This window comes from Gymnoscopelus microlampas (assembly GCF_963454915.1).
Source record: "Gymnoscopelus microlampas genome assembly, chromosome: 24".
Classification (NCBI taxonomy): domain Eukaryota; kingdom Metazoa; phylum Chordata; class Actinopteri; order Myctophiformes; family Myctophidae; genus Gymnoscopelus; species Gymnoscopelus microlampas.
The window spans coordinates 3,581,594-3,597,061 of NC_139961.1; the positions used below are offsets into that span (position 1 = coordinate 3,581,594).

At 40.8% G+C, this 15,468-nt stretch overlaps 1 protein-coding gene across 1 annotated transcript in view; it reads right to left on the reverse strand.

Annotated features, from left to right (window-relative positions):
- The window catches only part of LOC311041057 (kinesin heavy chain-like), a gene marked incomplete at both ends in the record, with an annotated part of 32,912 nt that extends 24,173 nt beyond the window's left edge, over positions 1-8,739 (reverse strand). The window contains 7 exons of the mRNA XM_084051495.1: positions 766-853; positions 2,408-2,463; positions 2,942-2,990; positions 3,196-3,300; positions 3,597-3,670; positions 4,667-4,754; positions 8,611-8,739. Coding sequence (XP_083907621.1) covers positions 766-853; positions 2,408-2,463; positions 2,942-2,990; positions 3,196-3,300; positions 3,597-3,670; positions 4,667-4,754; positions 8,611-8,739 — 589 coding nt within the window. The remainder of the gene's footprint in view (positions 1-765; positions 854-2,407; positions 2,464-2,941; positions 2,991-3,195; positions 3,301-3,596; positions 3,671-4,666; positions 4,755-8,610) is intronic.
- Positions 8,740-15,468: the final 6,729 nt, after the last annotated feature.

Genomic DNA, 15,468 nt, shown 5'->3' on the forward strand with positions numbered 1-15,468 from the left:
CAATGTTCAAAGGACTTAAGAGTTTGATCTTCTAGGTGGGGGGATTCTCGCTGACCCCCACCCACGTGTGAACCTACAGTATAAAGAGTTGACTGGAAATTGACTGGTTAGTTAGCACTGTCCTACGCCGTGAGGCTGGGGGAGCTTCGGGTCCTTCTGCTGTTGCTATGATGCTGTTTGTTATTGAATAAATGAATGATTCTGAACATGGACTCCGGACGTCTTCTTCTACACTTTCTTTTAAGCAGCTAGGCCTGGTAACCCGCAGTATAGTTATGCTTCATTTACCACACCAACACACAGACGTAAAGGGTGATCAATAGCATTGATTTATGGAAAGAAATGCAAAAGCATCAAAATGGAGTTAACTGGTTTCTGCCGGACAGCAAAACGATATATTAGTTTCATAGTTAACAATTATTTGTTACTTAGGATAGTTATTGTCAACTAAAACATGTACCAGCAATTCCTCTCCCCCATTCCTGGCAGAGTAGTTTCGGACAAGCGTATTGAGTGGCCCTGTCTTTCCCTATTTAGGACTGACCGTGGGTAGATACCTGGGACGTAAGTCGGGGCTTGATCAACCCTGGCTGGGTCACCTGGGCGAGGGTGTATGTTGCGAGACCCGAAACATCCTATGACCCCAGGCTACAGCACTGATGATACGTCCCAGGTGCATCCATGGGATGTTTTTTCGTTATGAAAGCGACTCAGGTGTATTTCTTTTCAGGTGTCACTGTTAAATGAAAGGATGGCGCCACCTACTGGTCACGGCTACGTGTCGGTTGGCTTTCCCCTCGTCGATGACATCCATCACTTCCTCTGGACTCGATACGAAGCGCTCCGTACAGCCCTGACACACAATGTGATTATTACAACAGAAATACATGTGTTTTATGACTCCAGTGTTGATTTCGACAGCAAATTTAGTTAATAGTCATAGTCTTTTGAATAACATTCCATTTAGTTTTAGTCATATTTTAGTCATCTGAAATGTTCTACTGTTAGTCTAGTTTTAGTCGACTAAATATCATAAGATTATAGTCGACTAAATCTACAGTTGATTTAGTCGACTAGAATGTGTTTTGGCGGTGCCTTGATGGCGTCGTAATGGATGATTTTACACTTGGTCGCATGCTGAAAATAGCAGATCTACAAGCTCACAACGCGTTGTGAGCTTGTAGATCTGCTATTTTCACTTGACTTGTCTTGACTTATCTTATCTACTGGATCTCTTCTCCACTAGACCCTCACTAACATTGTAGTCTAGTTTTTATTTGTTGACGAAATGTGTCAATATATTTAGTCTTAGTTTTAGTCATCCTAGCTTAGTTTTTATTTAGTTTTCGTCAGTGAAAAAAGGTAGTCGACGAAGTCAACACTGTATGACTCATAATAATTAGAATTAAATAAAAACACATGCTTCTTGATTATTCAATTGAACAAAAAAAGTAATCTATAGAAGATTTGCTAGGATAATAATCAATAGTTGCAGCCCTGGATCTTTACCAGTGGACGTATCCTCCTGAAAGCCTGCCTATCATTTTCAGTGTAGTGGACATTGTGCTCTTGCATCTATCCTTCTGCCAGTGGTGTAAAGTATAAGTACACCCACCCCTCGCTATATAGTCAGGGGATATTTAAAAAGTATTGGAATAAATTCCTTACCAAAAAAAAATCTTCACCAATGTGTTTGTAAAGGTGTCTAGTAACACATCTCACAAAGACTGAAATTCAGTATCCCTAGGAGAATTTTTGACAGCTCCTTAAAGTTGGGGTACCCACCATAACCTTGGTTAAAAAAAAATCCCCCCAAAAAAATCAAAATTTAATTCTGTTTTAAGTAGCATGTGAGGTGTCAAACTAGGGTGTTTTTATGATTCTGAATCCATTGCAATCATTTGTTTTGCACCAAAACCACTCCTTGTCCTTGGGCTAAAAACGGCCCAATCTCAATGGGCTTTTTACACAAAAAGTACTATGGCCGTTTTTAGCCCAAGGAGTGGTTTTGGTGCAAAACAAATTATTGCAATGGAATCAGAATCATAAAAACACCCTAGTTTGATGCTACTTAAAACAGAATTAAATTTGCATATTTTTTTTAGTTTTTTTTTTTAACCAAGGTTATGGTGGGTACCCCAACTTTAAGGAGCTGTCAAAAATTCTCCTAGGGATACTGAATTTCAGTCTTTGTGAGATGTGTTACTAGACACCTTTACAAACACATTGGTGAAGATTTTTTTTGGTAAGGAATTTATTCCAAGATTGGAAAATATTCTGCTAATATCCCCTGACTAATAGGATACCAGGTGAACAATGAACCTAGAATCTGTTTAAATGACAATCTATCTAAATGACCTTCTTAGCATACAGTATGCGGTCACATGAAAACAAAGTCATGTCCTACCTTGACGTATGGAACCCGGTGTTTGTCCTCGTGGACGGCCAGGTTGGTCTTTGACACTGGAAATGAACAAACAAGGAGGTTCAAGAGAACATTCAACCATCATTATTGTCTCTCAGTGCTGCTCAGAGCAACCAAACAAACGCACACCTTTCTCAAACTCCACCCGATATGACAACGTTGTTGTTATTTTTGTATCGCTATAATATTCACAGAGGTTTGTTAAATGATACACACTGCAAAATCCTTAGTGTCAGTTTAACCACTTTCAACCTGGTGTCCCTATGTTGGGCATGTGATTGTAGGCAGAAATGTGAGAAATTGCCAAATATTTCTAAGAAATCGTCTACATTGTTGACATTGCCATGACTGGTCAGAAATTGTCAAAAAATATCAAAAGAAATAGCAGATCTACAATCTCAATACAAACCAGAGCCTGTAGAGCTTTTTGAAACAGGGTATAAAAGTGGTTCTCAATCATATCAATCAATATATCATATCAATATCACAATGTTTCATTACAAGAAAACGTCTTACCATCTAACAAGTCTCTGATCTTGTCCAGGTAGATTTCAAAATAAGAGACCTGTAAACATTTAATGGAATTATACCAAGCACCTCAACTTAATCAACACGTCTTTTAATAACAGAACAGCTTACATTGTTTTTCCCAGCTTTGCTTTGAGTAGCTTGTCATCAAATGTAAAAGTGATATCAATGTAGATTGAATTACAGTTTTTATTCTATTATTTTACTCCCTGATCTTAATTGCTTTGTTTGTTTGTTGTTACCTTGATGTGGAACTCCAGGTTCTCGTCCATGGCGTAGATGTGATCGAAGATGTCATGAGCGATACGAGGAATGATCCCCATCAGCTGAGAGTCGTGAAGTTTACCCTGAAACACAGTTTAAACCCATTAAGACCTGAAGTTTACCCTGAAACACAGTTTAAACACATTAAGACCAGAAACACAGTTTAAACACATTAAGACCTGAAACACAGTATAAACACATTAAGACCTGAAGTTTACCCTGAAACACAGTTTAAACACATTAAGACCTGAAACACAGTTTAAACACATTAAGACCAGGGGCCGATTCGACAAATATCTTCTACATCCCAACAGTTTTCTGAAAAAACTATATGTTGCTATAATATCAGTGGTTTTCAAACTTCTTCATTCAGTCTTACCTCCATGGTGTGTGTCTTTCCAGACGATGTTTGTCCGTAGGCAAAGATGGTTCCATTATAACCTCCCAACACATCTACATAAACACATGTCACAGTTATAATAATTCATAATGTTATCATTATATGTCATAATAATATAACATAATATAATGAGCAAGTGTTCTTTGCCATGTTGTACTGTGTGTGCATGAAAAGGAGGAAGGACATCCAAACCCAAAGTCGGGCAGGCGCTGAGCGTGGAAAAAACGTAAACCAGGGGTCGGCAAGAGCCATGTTTTTATTTTCTTGACAGTCAGTCAGTGTGCCATATCAACCTTTACGTTTAATTATGACACCACATCAACATTCAATATTTCCAACAGATTTTGATTGTCCACGTACAAAACAACCTTCATTATTTCTCTTCTGCTTTTGAAATGTTTTCTTTCACATCAGGACATTGTAATGTCCATTAGACTCAGAGCAATAACCCACCTATCTCCCAGACTCCCTCTCCGGTCAGAGTTTAGAGTTTAGAAATAATGTAGAATTATGTGCAGGATGTGATTTTTTATATATATTTTATTTTATGCCAGTGTGCCAGTGATCAGCCTCTCCTGTGCCAAATACCCCTGACATAAACTGTAAAACAAGAACAAACACTCGCACTCTGTGGGCTCCAGTTGCAAAGACTTATTGTATTGCATCTCAGTGCTGTGACGTTTCTACTGTAGCTTACGCTCTTCATCAGATTGATGAAGAAGATATAGAAACGCAGGTGAAATAAAAGACGTCTTTGCAACTGGAGCCCACAGAGTGTCTTTTTGTTTTACTGTTACTAGTGTGACTTTGTTTACAACCAATCAAGAGACAGATGACTGTTACTCAGATTACAATTACATTAAACTGTACTCAGATTTCAATTTTCATGATGTCGTTTTCAATTTCTGTCCACCAGCAGAGAGCGGTATGGCCACATGCTGAGGTCATAACCAGGGTTTATATTTCATAACAACACAACAACACATGTAACAACAACAACAACAGGCCAGTGCTCACACACAGCCATAGGTGTAAAAACAGACACCTACCTTTAACGATCTGTTTGGCACAGGCCTCATAGACCTGCTCCTGGGACGTGTTGGGAGGCAGAACACGATCAAACACATACGGTTTGCCCTGGATAACACACACACACACACACACACACACACACACACACACACACACACACACACACACACACACACACACACACACACACACACACACACACACACACACACACACACACACACACACACACACACACACACACAGAGAGAGGGGAAGAGAGAAAGAACATTATAACTTAATTGACTGACGATATTTTTTGTGGTGTGACAGTTTTTTTTTCTACTGCTGACTTCAGCGATATTAAGAACACAATTTCCCGTCTGTCTGTCTGCCTGCCTGCCTGCCTGCCTGCCTGCCTGCCTGCCTGCCTGCCTGCCTGCCTGCCTGCCTGTCTGTCTGTCTGCCTGTCTGTCTGTCTGTCTGTCTGTCTGCCTGCCTGCCTGCCTGTCTGTCTGTCTGTCTGTCTGTCTGCCTGCCTGCCTGCCTGCCTGCCTGCCTGCCTGCCTGCCTGCCTGCCTGCCTGCCTGCCTGCCTGTCTGTCTGTCTGTCTGTCTGTCTGCCTGCCTGCCTGCCTGCCTGCCTGCCTGCCTGCCTGTCTGTCTGCCTGCCTGCCTGCCTGCCTGCCTGCATGCCTGCCTGCCTGCCTGCTTGATTTCAAGCCTGGTTGCATTGTATGGTTTCTGCTGTTAAACCTCAGGCAGGCAAGATGGGCTTATTGTATCAAAGCACCTTGAATTGCAGGCAGAACTTCCACAAGATCACCTTTTATCTCATTACCAGATATTAAGAGGTGGATAATAGATCCACTGTCCATGTCCTGCTCATGTGTGTAAATCATATAGTCATAGGTCATAGGTCATAAAGTACACTAAAGCTGTGCTAGTAGATGCTTTTTATATTTGATATTTTTTAGTTGAGTTGTGAGGGACAGGGAGGGAGGATGGCTGACATAAGCAGTCACACCTGGCCTGATAGTCAAACTATAATTGGACTCAGAGCTGGCTGTCAGGTTGCCGTCTGTCTCCTGAAATACAGAACCGTCCTTTATTTGTAAACTAAAAGACGTGTCGGTTATTGAACTGATAAAGGGACATGCTTTGTTCCTTATTCTGCGGGAATCAATCAATGACACACATTTTCAATGTTCAAACAGCTCATATAGATATACTATAATAATACAGGTTGTTAAACCACTTAAACCCTCTATACTTGCAGTGGTGTAACGTAACTCAGTACATTTACTTAAGTACAATTTTGAGGTGCTTTTACTTTACTGGAGCATTTCCGATGTTCAGTACTTTTACTTCTACTCCACTACATCTCAGAGGCAACTATTGTACTCCACTACAGTTATTTGAATACTTTAGTTACTAGTTACTTTGTTGATTTTGATTATTATTACAAAACATACATTAATCACATCACCCCTATATACATTTCAGCCTTTTGGAAATAGCAGATCAAGCTCACAATGCGTTGCATCGCATTGTGCACAGGGTTTTTAGCGGTGCCAACCGCTCTATACGTGGCTTTGACTCGGTGTCTGTGTGTCTGTGTGTCCGTCTGTGTGTCCGTCTGTGTGTCCGTCTGTGTGTCCGTCTGTGTGTCCGTATGAGCCCGGGATGAGCACGGCAAAGAAGCAACACATACAAACACACGCACACACACACACGGACTTGGAGATTGATTATGCCATCTCTCCTCTCATTTGCCACACGTGCCACCGGTTATCAAAGAGGGGTCCAGGGACCCCCAGGGACGTCCGCCCGTATGAGCACGGGATGAGCACGGGATTTTAAACAGCTATAACTCCAGTTTGCAGCATGCCACCAAGTCCAAATTTGGTATGTGGACTTAGACCACCAATACGGGCCGAGCATGAATTGCTCAAGCCCCGCCCCCTCTGTCTTCCCATTGGCTGGCCTTTAAACAGCCATAACTCAAGTTCGCAGCATGCTACGGAGTACAAATTTTGGACATGGACTAAAACCACCAATAGGGACAAACTGTAATTACTTAAGCCCCGCCCCCTCTGTCTGCCCATTGGCTGGGCTTTAAACAGCCATTATTCCAGTTTGCAGCATGCTACCAAGTACAAATTTGGTAAGTGGACTCAGACCACCAATAGGGACGAACTGAAATGAGTGAAGCCCCGCCCCAAAGGCACCGCTTCCTTCACACAGGTTGTGATTTTATTGCTGTGCGCGTACCACTCAGTGAGTGGCTTACACAGGGTTTTAGCTGTGTGTACTACACAGTGACTTACACAGGGTTTTAGCTGTGCGTACTACACAGTGACTTACACAGGGTTTTAGCTGTGCGTACTACACAGTGACTTACACAGGGTTTTAGCTGTGCGTACTACAGTGACTAACACAGGGTTTTAGCTGTGCGTACTACAGTGACTAACACAGGGTTTTAGCTGTGTGTACTACAGTGACTAACACAGGGTTTTTGCTGTGCGTACTACAGTGACTAACACAGGGTTTTAGCTGTGTGTACTACAGTGACTAACACAGGGTTTTTGCTGTGCGTACTACAGTGACTAACACAGGGTTTTAGCTGTGTGTACTTGGCAGTAAAGTGATTTCCATTCTGACATAAATCGTGACCTGAGTCCTTCTCTGATGCTGAATCAGCACACCTGATGCTGAATCAGCACATGCTTGAGATAGATAGATCTGCAGAATGTAGATAGAATCAACAAAGCTACAATCCATGTTGAGCTTCAACTGCTGCTAGAAAGCAAAAAAAAAACGACCAAGTGTTGTTTAACCTTTAAAAGACCAGGCTAGTGGTTTAAAAACAACTATATGCGTAGTTACATATAGATTACCCTGAGTAATGTATACAGTAGTATCTGTCATGGGCTGGTTATATGTATGAAAGCCAGCCCATATAATAACTCAAAAACGTATCATAACTATAATATCAGTGACCAAATATAGCTATGGACCAAATGAGTGAAATGGTCATGGAAGCCCATGGAGAAAAGGTGTTGCAAAGGGGAAAACGTGAACCATGTTTTACTGCGACCATGCGTCTACTATGATGTGTGAGCACAAACGAAACCCTTACGTTTACTCAAGTCCTGCACTTAAGTACAGTTTTGAGGTACTTTTACTTTACTGGACGCGTTGCGACGCACCGTGAGCTTGTAGATCTGCTATTTTCAAACATTTTTGTACTTTTACTTTTGGTCTTTTAAGCACATTTTGATACCAATACTTGTGTACTTTTACGCAAGTCAATTTTAATCCCGAACTTTCACTTGTTGTTATAACAGAGTACTTCTACATTGCAGTATTGATACTTTTGCTTAAAGTTATGTGCAGATTTCCAAAAAACGACTTTTAGCAGCCTCTGCTGGTCATTACCGTCACTGCAGGCCGTTTCTTTATTACTGCGTCACCCAGAATTCCATTCGTTTTCACCGGAAGACGGAAGTGTTTCAAAAAGCGTTCTTTTAATAGTTTTATACGATCTGTGGATCGTTTCTCTTAGCCAGTGGAGCATTAGTTACCGTGAGCTGTGTTTTCTTTTTCTGTTTTTTTTCGTTCTTCAAATCATACAATCTCTTAAAATCAGCGTGAGTTTCCTTTTGCGGTAGTTCCTGGCCAAACAGGAAACCGGCGCGGTAGTTCCTGGCCAAACAGGAACCTGGTGCATTTCCGCTTCCATTTTCCGGCCAGGTGACGTCATTTTCGAGGGAAAGTCATGCTCGACAGCGTTCAATAGAAAATATATAAATAAAAGGCTTTCGGGGGTGAAATTCATGGAGTGGGTGTTGTGAAACATTTGCCACTCACAAAAGATATACAATTTAACTTTAGTTTTACTGAAAACGTTACCTAGTATTACTTTAAGTATAACATTTGAGTGTGTGTGGGGGGGGGGGGGTTAAGACCCCTGTACTCACCGTGATGACCACGGTGTCGTTGTCTTTGAACTTGGGGATGTACTCATCTCCTCTGGTGATCTCTGCTTCATTCAGAGGTCTGAACCTGCACATGACCTTGACCCCACACTCTGACCCCGTGTCCACCATGGTTCCACAATACCAGATCTACAAACCCTAACAATACTAGATCTACAAACCCACCACTTAAAGAACAAACAATACCAGATCTACAAACCTACCCCTAAAGGAACAAACAATACCAGATCTACAAACCTACCCCTAAAGGAACAAACAATACCAGATCTAAACCCACCACTTAAAGAACAAACAATACCAGATCTACAAACCTTAACCCACTTAAATAACAAACAATACCAGATCTACAAACCTTAACCCACTTAAATAACAAACAATACCAGATCTACAAACCCACACCCCTTAAAGGAAGGATTAAAGGTTCTTCAGCCAAAAACAAACAACACCAGATCTACAAACTTAAAGGAACACAGCTGCGTGGGGTCCGACAAAAGATCGATACATTATAATAACAATATGATAATATAATATGATAATATATTATAAATTATTACAATACATTATTATAATACATATATTTTTCAATATAATGCAATTATTATAATAAATGTAATATAATAATAAATGTAATATAATAATATAATGATATAGTTTTTATTTCTAAGGAGTGATGATGGTCCTCAGGCTACGCCATGGTGTCAGAAAACACCTAAATATGTTAATATCACAGTCCTGTTAGTTTAGATTAAAAACAGCTGGTCGTTCATAAGAGTTTAGAATTAAAAATCTAAACATATAATCTCTTCACATTTCTGAGCCATATGGAATAAAAACAGTCAATTATTATTTTCATCCATTCTGAGGAATAAGGTTGAAAGTTGTAGATGTTATTGTCCTGAAGATGATGTCATCCTGTATGTATAGAGTTTAGACGAGCTTTAAATCCATCTTCTGGTTTCTTCAGTGTTTCACAATAAAATCCGCATCGTCTCTCCTCCCCCTGTGTGTGTGTGTGTGTGTGTGTGTGTGTGTGTGTGTGTGTGTGTGTGTGTGTGTGTGTGTGTGTGTGTGTGTGGCAGAGAGATCCTGCTGCGCGTTCACACGCCTCCACACTGCGCTGCTGAGGCGCGCTCCCGAGTCCCTATAATAACCCTCCTCCTGCATCATCAGCACCACGCACGCACGCACGCACGCACACACACACACACACACACACACACACACACACACACACACACACACACACACACACACACACACACACACACACACACACACACACACACACACACACACACACACACACACACACACACACACACACACACACACACACACACACACACACACACACACACACACACACACACACGCAGCAAAGCGTTTTTCATCACACCTCCTAAAGCAGTGGTGTAAAAAGTACTCACATTTTGTACTTAAGTAAAAGCATCAATACTGCAATTTAGAAATACTCTATTACAGGTACAGAAGGTTCGGAATAAAGTACAAAAGTAGAAATGACTCATCATGCAGGATGTCCCATTTCACAAGTTGTAAAATGTATACAAATCATTTGAAAATAGCAGATCTACAAGCTCACGTGTCATGTTGTAGGTTATGCAGTACGCACTACTGTTGTTCCACAGCTTCCCCACCAGAGGGCGCTGCTGAATAATAAACGACAGTGGGCCTATAATATTATATTGGTTGGCTGCATTACATTTTAATTTAAACGTAGGGTAAGTGATATTATTTGGTTGAAACAAAAAATGATGTATTAAAAGCTCTATATTGTGATAGTAATCATTGCTATAGAGTGTTTGTTCAGTAACAGGAGTCTCCTTGTCTCTCCAGCTCTTTATTAAACAGAAAATACATGTTCAGGTAGGTGACACATTTTCAGCCAATCAGGAGAGAGTACTCATTTATCAGCTTAATTTTTTTTTATAGTGTTCCAGTTCCATTTTTTCAGCTCATTTCTTAGTGTCATCACTTCCAATTTCACTTTTAATTTAATCTTTATCCTGACTGAGTTCTCCATTCTGATTGGATAATATTGGTATCCTGTCCTGAACATGCATTTAACATTTAATAAAGAGCTGGAGAGACATGGAGACTCCTGTTACTGAACAAACACTATAGTAATGATTACTATCACAATATAGAGCTATTTAACACTGTTACTGAACACACTGTGTAGTAATGATTACTATCACAATATAGAGCTATTTAACACTGTTACTGAACAAACACTCTATAGTAATGATTACTATCACAATATAGAGCTATTTAACACTTATTTGGACCAAAGAAGATCACTTACCTTACCTAATACGTACATTGAATTAAATCTCCTTCAGATAAGAGCAGTAGTGTAAAGTAACTAAGTACATTTACTCAAGTACTGTACTTAAGTACAATTTTGAGGTACATTTACTGGAGTATTTCCAACTTTCTGTACTTTTACTGAATTCAAGCGACAGTGATGGTTTACCAGACTAATGTCTTACTGTACAACATGCTGTTTAGATTTCTGACTAATGCCTATTCAATTAATCAAAAATGTCTTAGGTGGGCGTTTACTAAATGGTTACTATTCCATGTATGTCCTGAAATCCTGAATAAACAAAACTGCGAAGAAAGAAAATAAAACAAAAAGTTGACCATGCAAGCGACAACAGCGGACACGGCAGGCTTCAAGTAAGAGTGAGCATGTTTTTAATATCTTAAACATCTGTGCAACATCCTTTCAAAATGTTACAGCACTGCATGACCTGTAAAGTTTCACAATATTTACACGAAGAAAAAAAATGAAAAAAAATTGCTGCTTTTACATGAAACCATTACAAAATTAAAATAAAAAAAACAACGAAAGAAAAACTTTTTTTTTTTTCCTTTTAAGAAATGATGGGACTCTTGACCAAAACTACCTGTAGCCCCACATGAACCCAACACGCACAACTAAACCAATGAAGCAATCAAGTGCACGTCATTATCATCATGTCATACCTCACGCAAAAATCTACTTTTGTAAAGTATATATTAGTGGAGAAATATATACTTAGTTAACAAGTTGAAATTAAAACAAATTGAAACCAAAATACTGACAAGAAATGTTTTGAAGGGAGAGGAGAGGAGAGGAGAGGAGAGGGGAGGGGAGGGGAGGGGAGGGAACAATTGAAAGATTAACCCATTAAGACCTGAGGCCGCTTCTAAACATTTTCAAAATCGAAAAAAAAAATCTGGGGAAAAAAAAACAAAAAAACACGATTTTTCAAAAATAGCAGATCTACAAGCTCGTAGCGCGGCACTCGGTGCCGCGCTACGAGCTTGTAGATCTGCTATTTTTGAATAGCCAAAGAAGTCTAAAGTGACACAGATGCGTTCCAGGTCTTAATGGGTTAAACTAGTGTCAAATAGAACAGAGGACGTCAAGTCAACCAACAGTTTCACTGGCACAACAGAACGGGGAAATAAAATAAAAGCACACACACGCGCACACACACACACACACACACACACACACACACACACACACACACGCACACACACACCTCAAAACATACAATCAATGATGGAGGAAGAGCACACAGACCATTTCAAAACACTAAACATAATCCGTTGAACTCTTGACCACGACAAAAAAAAAAAAACATGAAATCCATAAAACATTATAATAAAAATAAACGACAACACGAGGGTCCCAAAATGCGAACCCCCCCCCAGGAGAGGGGGGGGGTCCTCTGAAGGTCATTGCACAAAAGAACAAGGGGACAGAATGAACTTCACTGAACGAGCTCACGTGTTCTCCGTTGCCGTGGAGATAGTTGTACGCACGACATACTTCACTGGTTCTCAAAACGTTTACATTTTCCAAGGACCCCCAAATGTATCTGTATCCCCCCCCCCCATCTGAATACTTTATACAATATATCGTTACTGTCGGGCAGAAACCTCTGATCTCTGTATTCTAACTTTTTTTTTTCTAGCTGTTTTCAAATAGCCGGTCGGTGTAAATGGGGGTTCAAGTGGTTAAAAACTGATCTTGATGCTATATTAACTCATTTAGCACGGGGACCCCCTTGGGACCCCCTCTCGGACCCCTGGGGGTCCCTGGACCCCACTTTGAGAACCACTGGAGTACGTACTGTAACTCCCGTCGGCCTTCGGGAGCGTTTCCATGGCCAGAAACATTACTGAATAAAACTCATAACTCTTGAGGTTTTGTTAAAAAAAAAATGAATAAAGTGTGAGCACGTCAAAAAAGAAAAGAAAGACGTTTTTTTGAAAGAAGCGCGGGGGCGGGGCTTTCCTCTCCACACAATTACAGTAAAACGTTAACTTTGAGGTTGAAGCGTGTGCGTGTGGTTAAAAAAAACAAAAAGAAGACAAAGTTAGGATAGTTAGCATAGTTGCTTAGACCTGATTTATACCTTTGGTGCGACCGGTGCGCCGGACCCCTAGGGGTCCCCGGACCTCACTTTGAGAACCAGCGGCTTAAAGAATAACGTCCCTCTTGGCTAGATCTTTTTTTGGGGGGGAGTGACACAACGTGCAACTAGGAATAAATCAGGCCTAAGTTATTGAACGTAACCATTCTGTAGTATTGCACTTGATTGGTACTTTGTAGTGTAGTGAGATCCTGGTAGGTTTGTGCAGCTGTGGAGAGGAGAGGCACCCGACCGCCCGTTTTCAAAACCGCTAGATTTGAACCAATGCTGTCAGGAGAGCAGCGTGAGTCTCTTTAATTACACATTACCCATGGCTAGGGTCGCTCTTAGGTCCACAGAGGAGTTTTTGCCCGGCTGAAAACGACAAGGCGCTCGCCTTAAAAAACGCTTCCAAACGCTCGAAGCGAGCGTACGAAAAAACGTCACACGTGAACGCAAACACTCGTCTCGCCTCGTCACGCTACTGGTGTTTCCACACAAAAAGTCGCGGCCCTGCCATTGTAAACAATTCAAAACACACGCTGCGCTCAGGGAAGAAAAAATAAAACGTCTTGTGGTGGACACGGCCTCCGTAAGGCTGAAGCATGCTCCAAACGAACACCAACGTTGTTCTGCTAAGATGCAAGGTCAATGCGAACGAAATGCCGTCATCAGAACCTTCGCAACTTTGTCCTGTAGTTCGTGCATCTCCAAGATTTGACTAAATCAGAGCACAAAGTTCTTAGACAGATGCTGTGCGTGTGATTGAGTCAGAAGTTCCAAGGCGGGGGTTGATATTTATGCTTGCGAACTGTGTTCGTCGCCGGCAAGCACCGATGCCGAATAAAGTCCCTGGTGGTTTGGAGTACGCTGCAGCCTTTACCTGGCGTTTCTCAACCCGTGGCGCCGTGACCCATAAAGATGTCGCTATAGGAGGTTCTCAAATCGTCCTGGACTGAGAACCGTGTTATCAAGTATACCAGGTCACGACCTCACGGAGAGTAAAGCATACGACTCCACGTTGAAACCCAGCCGTCTAGTAGTGTTAGTTAAAGGGCAGTATCTGTGATAGCAAATACAGTTCCTCTCTTGTGTTTTTGAGACGTGCATAATATCCATAAATATATTAGTCTTCCAATCAGACTGTAGTACACCATTTTACTAACTGGAAGAAAGACGTGAACTAATAACAATCTGTAACAAAATCACGAGTAACGGACAGTAGAAAATAAACAACGTTATGCGTTTCCAAACAATGCTCAGCTCTGAAATCAAAGCTGAACATCACCTTGTGTTGAGACGTTCTGAACACGGATCGAAAAAGAAAACCAACCCAATCAAATCAACGCAAAAACAAAAAAACACACATATACACATATAAGGCTTGAGTTTTCAACTCTTGGTAATATTATTGCCATCTAGCATGTTTGTAAAGCTTAAAATAAATATGAAATACTGTACATAAATAATTTACAACGATAAAACAGAATGCAAACCAAAAACATATGGAAAATAAACATAACAACAACATAAGGCCCCTAAATCTGAGAAAGTCTTTCACCGTGGCTGGAACCAGGGTTAGTTAGTGTTTTCATTATTTATGATCTAGACTAAAATGTCAGACTACTCCTTTACGTTTTGAGGTTTTGTTACTCCGTCTAAAGCTATATTTTTGTGGCAAAAAAGAAAAAGATGACTATAGTATCTGAAGAACAATCGAAAAGTGAAATCCCAACAATGCACGATCACAAGCACATGAACAACTGAAGAGGATGAAGCCTGGAATTCAAGAGTGTTTTACTGTAAAACCGGGCGGGAATCTATGGTCTGTTTTGTCTACTGGCCACAGTGGCTGGAAGTCACTAAATCCACCTTGTATTAGAATTAGACTACAGGTTAGTTTAACCCACTAAGACCTGGAACTGTGTCATTTTTAGATTTGAGCTAAAAAGCATTATTTTACACTTTGGGCTATTCAAAAATAGCAGATATACGAGCTCGTAGCGCGGCACCGAGTGCCGCGCTACGAGCTTGTACGATCTGCTATTTTTTGAAAATTCGTGAAAATGTGTGCAAATCTTTGAATATATATATATTCAAAGCGAACATTTTAACTAAAATCTTTGCTTCTGGGGGTCCCTGGAACAAAATATTTTGATGGGGGTCCGCCGCCAAATACGTATCATTTTGGGGGTCCTTGACATGAAAAAGTTTGAGCACCACTGATATAGAAACATACGTTTTTCAGAATACTGTTGAGATTTAGGAGACATGTAGAATCAGGTCTCAATGGGTTAAAACAGCTATAACTGGGGAAACCAAACAGACTTCACCTGCCCGTTACATTTAACACATTGGGTGCCAAAACCGTGATTTACCGTGTTTTCAAAGAGTAGCGCTTAGGTGCCGA